Source organism: Nicotiana sylvestris, chromosome 4 (genome assembly GCF_000393655.2).
Source record: "Nicotiana sylvestris chromosome 4, ASM39365v2, whole genome shotgun sequence".
NCBI classification, from domain to species: domain Eukaryota; kingdom Viridiplantae; phylum Streptophyta; class Magnoliopsida; order Solanales; family Solanaceae; genus Nicotiana; species Nicotiana sylvestris.
This window is the reverse complement of record NC_091060.1, coordinates 93,522,312-93,534,233: the sequence shown is the minus strand read 5'-3', so window position 1 is coordinate 93,534,233 and position 11,922 is coordinate 93,522,312. Positions and strand designations below refer to the sequence as shown.

The 11,922-nt window shown below is 32.0% G+C and overlaps 1 protein-coding gene across 1 annotated transcript; it reads right to left on the bottom strand.

Annotated features, from left to right (window-relative positions):
* Nucleotides 1-636: 636 nt before the first annotated feature.
* On the bottom strand, nt 637-1,922 carry LOC138889850 (uncharacterized). Its single transcript, XM_070173187.1, has 3 exons — nt 1,661-1,922; nt 1,016-1,564; nt 637-902 (listed from the first exon to the last, which is right to left on the bottom strand). The coding sequence occupies exons 1-3, from the start codon at nt 1,920-1,922 to the stop codon at nt 637-639; spliced, it is 1,077 nt and encodes a 358-aa protein (XP_070029288.1).
* Nucleotides 1,923-11,922: the final 10,000 nt, after the last annotated feature.

Sequence of the window (11,922 nt, the reverse complement as noted above, 5' to 3'; positions counted from 1 at the left end):
ACTCTTCATTCTTATCAAATAAATCCATGTCATTCTAAATTAATCATCCACAATAGTAAGGAAGTATCTATACCCATTGTAAGTACATTGTTTTTATGGACCCCACACATCCATATGTACAATTTCAAAAGGAGGTACAGTTTTCTTGACACTAGTAGGAAATGAAAATCTAGTTTGCATGGCTAAAGGACAAACAATACAAGACATAGAGTCATTATTCAACAATTGATTCTTCAAGGAAGGTATTTTTTGTATGACTGTCATGGCTAAGTCTTTGATGACATATATTGTAATGACTGGATTCCAGTGATGAGGAGTGAGATAAGTCTGAAACTGATGTGTGAAGAGCTGGAGTAGAACTTATAATTGGATTAGGTGTACTGAGTACTGAAAAGGAAGACTGCCAAGGTCCTTTGACTGGTAATGACTTTTTGGTAGGTTGAAGTATGTAAAGACCACCCTTCTCCTTACCAATCACCCCCGCCTTGCCAGTAAAAAGGTCCTAGAAGATACAAAACTCAGGGAAGAATAAAGCACAACACTTCAATTCCTTGGTGAGTTTGGAGATTGATATCATATTATATTGAAATTTTGGAATATGTAACATATTATACAATGACATATCATTTGGTAATGTCAAGGATCCTGTGTTGTTACTGAAGTTGTATGCCCATTAGGTAGGTGTACTTTGTTGAAATTAGATTTAACAAGAGTAGATTTAGTTAAAAGGTTCAGACTAGAAACCATATGGTTTGAGGCTCCAGTGTCAATCACCAAAGAATCAGGTTCAGAACCTGCAAGCAAACAGGTAGTAAGAAGTTCTTTTATACCTACCATATTAGCTCTTGACTCTGCAACAGTTGGCTCTTGGTTGATCAGCTTCAAAAGTTGTTGATATTGATCTGCAGTAAACATTGGCAAAGCACTATGAGTTGGTGTATTACTAGCTTATGGTTCTTCCACAAAGTTAGCATTATTTGCTGATGCTCCCTTGTAATTCCCTGAACCTTGTGACCTGTCAAAGCCCTTTCTTCTATTAAACTTATGACCTGGGGGATATCCAACCAACTGTAACAATTCTCCTTCAGATGCACCTTCAAATGACAATAATTACAGTACATCCCATTATTCTTCTTGGACTTATTGTTCTGAGTGAAGGCAAAGGCTGTTGGATCAATCATATTCATCTGCTGCAATCCTGTGCTGAGTTGTGAAATCATACTGGACTGTGTTCTTTGACTCTCATCTTGCATAATCATGTTGTAAGCTTGATTAAGTGTTGGCACTGGTACAATCAACAATACTTGACTCCTTGCTTGTGCATAAGTTTCATTTAATCCCATCAGGAACTGTACTAGCTTATGTTGCTCCATATGTTCTTCATACTTCTTGTGCTTCTCACAATCACAAAGAAGTGCCACCATTGACCAATACTCATCCCAAGCATTTTTCAGTTTTGAAAAATATTCTGAAATTGAAGCAGTCCCTTGGTTTATGGTGCAAATTTCACGTAACAATTGATACACCCTAGTCAGATTCTTTTTATCAAAACGTTCTTTTAAATCTATTCAGACATTGTGTTCATTGGTTGAGTACATTAAGCCATTTGCAAGCTCTTTCGACACAGAATTAGTAATCCAGGATAGCACAAATGCATTACATCTTTCCCATTCATGCTCTAAGTCACCTTTGTAATGCTCTTTAAGATACTTGCCATCTATAAACCCTAATTTATTTTTTGCCAATAGTGCGACTCTCATTGAATTACTCCATGCAACGTAGTTTTCAATTCCAGTTAATTGTTGTGGAATTAAGATACTACCTGGTGTGTCTGATGGATATAGGTAGAGAGGATGACGAGGATGAATATCGGTGAATTTCTCCGAATTGCTTTTCTCCAGATCTGTGATTCCTTGTGTCATTTTCGAACTCAATTTCTCAGTAATAGACAAGATTGAAATGAGGAACCTTGTGTATCAGTGAGATTTGTAGTGAGAATGACCTCAATTGCGGGCAATTGGATCGATTACCGAAAATTGGAAAAAACTAGGGTTTGCTCGAAATTGCTTCTCTCAAATCTTCGATCTTCAACTAAATTGTAGTAGAACACTACTAGCTATCCTCCATTTCTCAGATTCTCGACTTAGAAAACGCCATGGATTCATGGCTCTGATACCATATTGAAAGAGAGACTGATTCTGTGTTTACAAGGAGAGGAGAGAAAGTCGTAGATAGAGAGAGAAAGAAAGAAATGAAGTAGTTAATTATTACCCTTGTACCCCTCAACTATATATAGTACAACTCCTATGCCTTAACTAGTACAATTAATTAGCTAGTCTATTTACTCTCTTTACAACTATCACCGTACAACTACAATTGCCTATGTACAACATCTATTGCTATGACTAATTTCTACAAAATCCAACTTAAACTTTAGACCATCTTACTTTTCATTTTCATGATCGCCAAGAAACAAGGTCAAAGAGAGAGAGAGTTTGTTGGGAGAGTGAGTGTGTTTATGGCTAGATTTGGCATGGAGTGGAAAGAGGTGAAGTACAGAACCAGATGTTAAAGATGAAAGATGAGAAACGGCTGGCCAATTTTTTGGAAAGTTAGAAGTAAAGCATTAAGCATGCATGGTACCACCTTTGTAACGTCTGCCACGTCCACGTTAATTATCCTCTCCTCCTCTACACTTTAATTTCTCCGTAAAATCTATTATCATTCTCTTCTTTCATCTACATTATTCTTTAATTTCTCTGTTTTTTGCAACTCTTTAGTACTCTATTTGTTTGAGTATATGGAGTCTCCGCCACCATCACCACCCATTAAGACGGGCCACCACCGGACGCCGTCCATTGAAGAGCCAAAGACTTTAACAGAGCAAGAACTCAATTCTCTTAGGGTTTGGATCTATATATATATGCCTTATTTGTATTTTCTAAAGCATTGTGTTTAGTAGTTAATGCTGATGTTTTTAATTGTTGTTAATTAATGTTTTGTTTTAGGAGGCGGCCCTTCACATAATCAACTCTCATACACCTGAAGAGGCCACAAGAATTTTTATGGAGGTACTAACTAACATGTACTCTTTTCTCTTATCTATGTATTTTTGTTAGTGTTAGTGTATAGCTGGTCGTAGTAATTGAATGATGTGATGCGAAACCTATGAATAAGCTATTCGTTTTGAATGAAACACCTTAAGAACAATAGTACAAGAGTAATCAATCTGATCTTATGCGTATGCAGATAAAAATGCTAGTTTTTGGTTCCTCTTTTTAACAATATTATAAATCCCTAGACTTTAGGGAGCAATGTAGTAATAATTACGGAAAGGAAAAAGTATACACAATTACGCCACTACAAGAAAAACAGTTATTAGCGACAAGAAAAATGATCCCTATATACTAGAATCTGGTCCTTAAAGACAAACAACGACCAGCATCACCCGGTCGCGACCCGTCGCTATATGCTTCGCCGCTAAAGGTCAATAGCGACGGGGATTTTGAGCCGGTCTCTAAAGGGCTTCAGCGACCAACAGTGTTCCCTTGTCTAAAATATTTTTAAGGACCATATTTCTGTCCATGATGAAAGAAAAATAATACCTTAATTAGTTAGTATCTTGTCCTTAATTGATTTAGCTACCAGATTTTTCTGGTCCCTAAAACATTTTGGGAACTACTTTTTCTGGTCCATAATTATAAACCAGTATCTATTAAATTGATCAAATGACTATTTTAAGAACAACCAATTTGGTCCTTAAAGACATTACAGCTAGTCCCTAAAGGTTTATATGAATAAATCTCAATTTTAATCAATAAAATTCTCTAACCACCATGGTCACAAGAAATAATGTAATATAAATCTTTCTATCACAAAAATTGAGTAACTTCTTGTTAATGGCAAGATGTATATATAGCCATAATGTAAGTCACAATATCTTTTACAAAAAACCATAGCAAAAACACCTAATTAATATTGCTAGATTAAACATATAATAATAGTTTTTGCAATAATATATCATTACAAAACCATAGTCATCTTTTATATATGTATCCAAAAGCTGCATCTTGATATGTAAATTATAGTCTCCAAAATCTAGAAAAAAAAGATGCAAATAATTATTCTCAAGAATAAATTGAAGGAAAATAGAAAATAAATTTTAATGGGATAATTATTTAACCACTTACCTGAATAAATGCCCAAATTCATCAAATGTAATTATATATACTTGAAAAACAAACCGTCAATGTAAAAGAGGTTGCATGACAATAAACAAGAGTAGATTAGAAATAATATATCTATTTTTTGGATAATAAGAACAATAAGTCAAGTTTTCCTAAGCTTTAAGATAAAAAAACTAATAGTCAAAAGGCTCAGCTGAGGAAGTTCTTCTCATTTCACACAGTTATTGATAAGGACAAATTAGCAACAAAAAATACATTATGTAAGTCAAGTACACAAGGATGACAAATGCAAGATACATAAAGATAAGATCTGCTAAGACAAGCAAAATGTATTTGGAGATACAAAACTAGTATCCTCAAAAACTGGTAGTCCACTAGAAACTGAAGTGGATGGACTTCAGCTAAAAGTATACAATCTAAACTGCATACATAGAATCAAGAAGAGTGTCAGCGGAAAATGGAGGAGGGTGGATTTCATTATCAAGATACCAAAAGATCCTAGCTCTAGAATCAGGGAATTGTGTCCACTTAACTGAAGAACTATGCATTTGAAAATACAGACAATACAAATCAAATTGAAAGTAACAGTCTATGACACGTTGTGTTAGAGCAAAGTAATTAAAAGATAAGCAATTTGCTATAAATAGTATTGTATCTAGTCTTTTCAAGCTTAGTTCTTGGATTAATTAGTCCCTTTCCAGCAGGTCTGGTTTCTCATTTGTTAGAACAAACATTTACATTGTTTTTTTTTAAAATTGGAAAACATTCTGCATCTTGACTCAATTGAGAAGAATTCTAGTAGGTCCAGAGGTTATTTTTTTTTCACCAGAGACCTGTTTCGAAGCATCTTTCCACAAAGTCAAGACACTCAACAACAACCATAGCAACCCTATAAAATCTCACTAGTGGGGTATGGGGAGGATAGTATGTACATAAACCTTACTTCTACCCTGAGGGAATAGAGAGGTTGTTTCCGAAAGACTCTCGGTTCAAGTACAAAATCCTAATATAACCAAAGAAGATATTCTCTTAAGTCAAACTGAGGATTAATCAAAAGTAGATCTTAGTAGGTTAGTAAAGAATATAACTCAGTAACTTCCTCAAAAGCCAATTCCACTGCTGTCTTAGATATTAAGCTCCTTTATCTTTCTCAAACCCAAGACTGAATATACTTCAAATAAAGTTGCTTTAGTTTCTTTTTCTTTTTCGAGAAAGTAAGACTATTAATGTCTAGCTCAACATGAAGCAAGATTTGTGTAATTTACTCTGACTGCACATGACTCACACATGAGATTTGGTTCACAATATAGACAAGAAGGAGTTATGGAGTAAATAGAATATCACCATACTGAACACGATAATAAGAATTGCTAGCCAAAAGGGCAACCATTCCTATTCTTTCTTGTCTACCCCCTTTGACACATTTTTAAGAGCCTTTTGGATTAGCTTACCCTTCACATACTTTGCATGCAATTGTCCTCTCCATTTTCTTCATCCAACCCAAAATATGATCACGATGAATATCCATGTCATCACTCTCAAATTTATCCTACAATAAAAATAATTTTTTTAAAGTTTAGAGTATTGAAAAGTTCTTCTGGAGCAAAGCAAAAATTTAACTTTCTAACCGTTTTTCATAGTTAAGACATTAAGTCATACTCTACCGTATATAATTCGATAATACCAGAAAAAGAATAACTACTAGGAAACATCTCAAATAACACTATAAAGCATATTGATATCAGCATTTGCTCTAACTAGCAAAGTAAAATTACCAGTGGCAAACATTTTTCGGAGGCAATCCTCTGAGTCATTTATTTGGAACTCTCTGCATCTCATCAATAGAAGAACTAATGAACCCCGATTGAATAAGCTTCATCAAGTCGACTATCAACAAGCTGCATCCATTGCTTACTTGGTGCCATAACCTTGAATAGTATATAGATATTAGATGAAAAAATATATTTAGGATAACAAAAACACTAAGGTACACATAACCTTTTATTAAACTTGCAAACTCATTCTAATGATCAAAACTTTCTAAGATATCACAAGATAAGATATACTATTAATTGATAGTCAAAACAAATAATATAGAATTGCTCAGCAAAATAAATACATGATGTGTCTTACATATTTCTATTCATTTTATGCACATTCTACTATAATTATTTTTGACTAACGATGACACTGGTACATATACTATTGTGATATTTTGAGGGAATTGACAGTGAAAACAAAGGACTTTAATGAAACCAAGTTTTTTACTGATTATGATGTTTAAATTTAGCTTTGAAGTTCGCTCCTTTATCTATCTTCAGATTTCTTAGATAGATATCAGTCCAAATTAGCTAAGAAATCCATTAACAATAAAACTTAATTAGTAAGTTTGAAAAGACAACCTCAAGAAAAACAGATATGGGATATTCAAATCTTGCATATCTACATATGCAGTTATGCACATACAATCCTAAAGCATTACAACAAACAGTAACAACATATTTTTTTTTGATTTGCACCCGGTGTTCGAGTCTCTAAGAGCTCCGACTAATTCCGGGGGTGCACAAGCCCTCGACAAGGAGTTTCCCGCAAGTGCACCACAACATATTAAACTTCATTAAAGCATTATGTAATAGAATGCATGTTAGTATTGAGAGCAGAACAAATTTGATCTTCAGATTGCTTCCTGTTACTACTCTCTGTATCATCACATGAGAAGTAAAAAGCTAAGCAAATACATTCATAGTATATCACATTGCTGGAATACATTTCTATGCCAGCAACAATGAAATCAAAACTCTCATACTATTGGATATTCTTAATTAACGAACAGAGACACACGTTCTTTCATAGCTAGTGCAGTATGAATCAAACAACTGGGACTGTAGGGACCAGATGATCCAAAATAATGTCAACATTAAAACATGCAAATTTAAAAAGAGAAACAAAGACGATGGAGGGAAATACGTTAACAAAGACAATGCATACCACCATTTCTTCCTCGTCTAGAGTTTTTCTTAAATATCATATTGGATTTACCAAGATCAATAAATTGGTTATACAATTAAAAAAAACCATAAAATTCTAGAGTAAAGAAACTAAATTATAGCACATAATATATAAAAATTTCAACCAATTCATCACCACATAAGAAAACCATCAACAAATAATATCACACAATATACCCACGACATACATTCCTTAGTCTTTCAATCAAGTTCCCAAAAGACTTGTTTAATACAACCCTAATAGACAAAGTTCCACAATTAATACTCAAATACTTTACTTTAGCTCTCACACAACAATAATTAAATTTTAAATAGATTAAAAAAAATAGAACGTTAAGATGACTCTTGCCCTCCAAGCCCCAACTTCAAACCCAATACCCTCACTTCTAGTTCTCAAACAACAAAAATTAGTATTCTAACAAAGAAATAAACACAATCAAAGAACCATATGTCAAAAGAAAGAAAGAAAAAGAGAAAGTAACGGAAGGAAAAAGTTTCTGATTTTCATTTTAAAAATTGAGTCACGTGAGAAATTGAAGAAATTAACTTACCCTTGAAGTAGCTAATGCCGAGGGATTAACAAATTTGTGCCGAAGAAAGAGCTATTGAGAAGGTGTTAGGCGTCTTGGAATTTCAGGGTTGAGAGAGAGACGAGGGAAAATATTTTGGGAAGTACCTAAAAGTAAAAAGTTTTTACTTATTCTTCTCCCGCTAAAATGTGACTATTAGAGACCGGATATTTGTCTTTTTTTTTAGACCAGATTTAAATCTCTTTGTTTATTTAGAATATAAAACGCGATTTTGGGACCAGGAAATGAAATCGTCCTTATATGTACACTTTTAGAGACCAGATTTTTAACTAGTCGTTAGTTCTTGGTCCCTAATAACCCTTTTTCTTGTAGCGCGCTTTGCAAAGAAGACTATAAAATTATGAAAATTGACGGATACGTTTAATTGCACTAGTCTCTATGTACGTGTCTCGCACGTAATACACCAAATTGCTTATAGTGTTGACATAAGAATATGGATACTTGTTACTTGAAAAGTGTTATTCATGATTAAATACTTTATTATCACTATTATTTTTTAGTTAATTATGGACGAATTAGGCAAGGAGACTACTGTGAACATATGAGATTGAACCATATTAACTTGCTTCTTCTTGTTGGTTGTTTAAGAACTACAAGATGAAGGAGAAACTTATGATCTTTAATTGGAATATGTCAATATTAGTAATGGAGTTTATTGGCACATGTTATCCTTCAGATTGTTATAATTTATTTATCACCATTCTTTTTGACTTCCATTTTTCCTTTTTCTCATATGTGATATAAAGATTTCACTCTTAGTATATTGGTTTTAATACATTATTTTTTAAATGAAACTACTGATCCTTCTCATACATTTATTTTCCTTCACACATCTAAGGTTAATGTAGGCAATCACAATACAATAATGAGCTTCACATGGTAACCTAAAAGAGATTTCATCAAAAGGAGGTGAAAGTAGAAATAATATTGGAACAAATTGCTAGAAATTCTAAACAAGTATGAACATATAAAATGCGCGAATGCAATTATATACTTAATTACTTATTAAAATGCAATATAATTAGAAACTTAAAAAATTAATGAAAAACAGAATACTGGTTCACCAATAAAATTATAAATAGCTGAAAGAGAAAAGAATAACAGATAATTAGGAATAGTGACCTTTTAAATCCTCTTGAAGCGAGTTGCCAACTCAAATTCACTCTCCGAATTCTTCTTTTTTCCTTCACAAGCGGTGAGGAACTTTTTTTAAATTATCAAAGCTATTCTTTTCAAGTTGTGCCCATTCAACAAAAAGTTACTAATATATAAATATGGATTCTTCAATCACAATCTATTATGAAATTATAGATGAAATTCTAGTTGAAGTCAAAGTTCTTAATTTTACAATTTTATCTAATAGTTACTATCCATAATAATAATTTTATTTTTTAAGGGTAAGAAAATTCATTATTATTTCGAGAATATTTTCATGGATCAATATTTGTTTGAAATTCGTGCTTCTATACTAAAAATATAGAATCATGGCACAGATTCGATTAACATAAGTGATCCTTTATTGCCTGATTTATTTAGTCTGATATGTATCCTAAAGTTAATTGGGTTAAAATGCAGATAAATAAATATAAGAACTAACATACACTAAGATGCATATGGCCATAAAAAGATGGACTATTGCATTAATGAGTCATCTGGAAACAAAAACTCAAAGTAATATTTATCAAGCCAGTGGTGAGAACAATGTAAGAAACAACTATCAAAAATAGAAAAAGAAAGAAGCTTTAGAAAAGCAAACACACATATACTATATATAAGAAGTAAAACTTCTCTGGATCTCGGATGAATATATGTCAAAAGGCTATATTAATTGACGCTTGTATTTTCTTACTTGGATGTCTTGTATTTGGCCTATGATTATTTCTCTTATGATTTATATGAAAGTTGGAACTTTTTGATAAGGAATCATATTGAGATAACCCACTCAAAATAAAAGAAGAAATAGATATCACAACAGTGTTTGGTTTGAAAAAATAATTTATGGTTAACTGTTACGATATATGTGTTGATATGTTTTCTGTTTTGTTATATTTTAAATTGGATTTCATAATGACGTAATCTTTGTTTAAATAAACCCAAAACAAACTCTAAATAAATATAGACGGACTATCAAAAGAAACCTAAACAAATTACAAAGCTAATTAATAGGATTATAGGGCTAATATCTAGAATTTCGGTTATGTCCTTTTATTATGAGTTATTACGCTTAATATTATAAGGTTATTTTTGTAAACCTATATTATATTCATGGTTTTATAATAATATAGATATACATTTAAATTTTATTGGGTAAGATATCTGTTTGATGTTTAGTTTGTTAGTAAAAGGACAAAAATGGATCTATTTACTTTGAATAAACTGGATCTTAATTAAGTGCGAGCATTTGACAGGGGTGAATTGCCAATTAGATGAAAGAATATAAATCGTCCTAGAAATGAACACGTCATTATCAAGTTCTATGCTCTATATGCTTTTGCACGGCTTTTAAACTTTTGATACATTTGAGAATTTTAAGTTTTACTCTTGCTGTGTTGTGTACATAATTAAGTGACTTCCCCTTTTTAAATGGAACTTGTTCATTAAAAATCTACTATTTTGGTTTTTGTCGTGCAAAGTATGTTTTTAATTCTTTATTTTTGTTGTATAGCTCATGCAAAATCTTCATTTATCTCCAATAACCTATATTGCCTTTTTCTTTTTAAAATTTTAATTCTCTATTTTTGTCGTACGTTCGCAAAAAATCTTTAATTTTGTCTGGTACTTGTTTTACATTTATCTATTCATTCTTTTTTATTGTGTATTCGCTACAAATCTTTGTTTTATCGGATAAGCTACAAAATCTATATTTTTGTCGTGTAGACTATATTTTTTTTCCATTAATTCCTTATTTATGTGGCACGTGTTCGTGCGAAATCTTTAATTTTATCGGATACTTGATCTACATTTATTCATTTATTTATTTATTTATTTTATCTGTATCCACTAAAAATCTTTGTTTTGTCGTTTAGGAAAATCATAAATTTATTATTATTCCTATATGATCTTCTCTCATTTCCCCATGTGATATTCACGCACACGCGCGCACACATATATAACCTATCTTACCATGAAAATTGGTTCACTACTCTTCTTTTGTGGTAGTGAGTCATATTTACTAGTATAACAAACTTTGTTTGATATATATATTTGGCATTTTATATTGTCAATATATATTTCTTTGGTTTGCACTTGTGGATGGATATTAATCGCGCGCATAAGTTAAGCTTTCCTATTCCTTGAATTTGGGAGATCCTAATTCAACCATCGTAGGGCCTTATAAAAAGTGTTATAAAAAATAAAACCTTCATGTGGATTTTATTTTTGCATATGCCTATATAAATAAGGATAAGGTATTGTTTATCAATTGAATATCAGAGAGCCTCATAAATAATCTTCATCCGCCTAGCTATTAGCCGGTCTACCTTCTTCCTACTTTCTCCCTTATACAATGTTAATTCCCTTCTCCTTTTCTTCCTTTCAACCAATTAAGGAAAGAAACCTTTAACAGAGAACTTGAACCAAAGGTCAACTTTAATTAGAAAACTAACTAAAATTTGTTGAATTGATGAAAGCTGACTTCCAAGTATTTGTAATAATTTAACTTCTATATATTGATAGTATAAAAGAATACTATTAAGTCACCTAAAAAATAATTACTGACAAATATTCATAAAAAAATAGATTAGTAACTCGTAAAACAAGACATATTATTACTTGCTACTACTAATTGGGAAGGGAAGGGGTTAAATATATACTAGTAGCATTTATCAAGATACATATGGTGATATATTTAGATAGAAGAGTCAGACAGACTAATCCAATATTTTTTAACACAAATACAAGATTAAGATTTTGATAAAAGCTATTGAGTTGTGCCGAACCCCGTAGCTAGAACTCTAGCTTCGCATCTGGAGTAGTGAGACGGGGAGAATGAAACAAATATATATTTAAAGAGGAATATATATATATATATATAAAGAGGAAAATCCCGAACTCAACATGAATAAATAGGTAATGGTCTGTCTAATTTCTTATATACCAGTGCAAGGTGTATTTAAAGAAGATCATAGCTCATAAATG

What these genes read in the sequence shown, in the direction of transcription:
- LOC138889850 (XM_070173187.1), bottom strand. Translation starts at nt 1,922, where the DNA reads ATGACACAAGGAATCACAGATCTGGAGAAAAGCAATTCGGAGAAATTC. An exon ending in AGAGCATGAATGGGAAAGAT is followed by an intron (nt 1,565 to 1,660) that starts GTAATGCATTTG and finishes ATGTCTGAATAG; the next exon opens with ATTTAAAAGAACGTTTTGAT. An exon ending in AGAAGAAAGGGCTTTGACAG is followed by an intron (nt 903 to 1,015) that starts GTCACAAGGTTC and finishes TGTTTACTGCAG; the next exon opens with ATCAATATCAACAACTTTTG.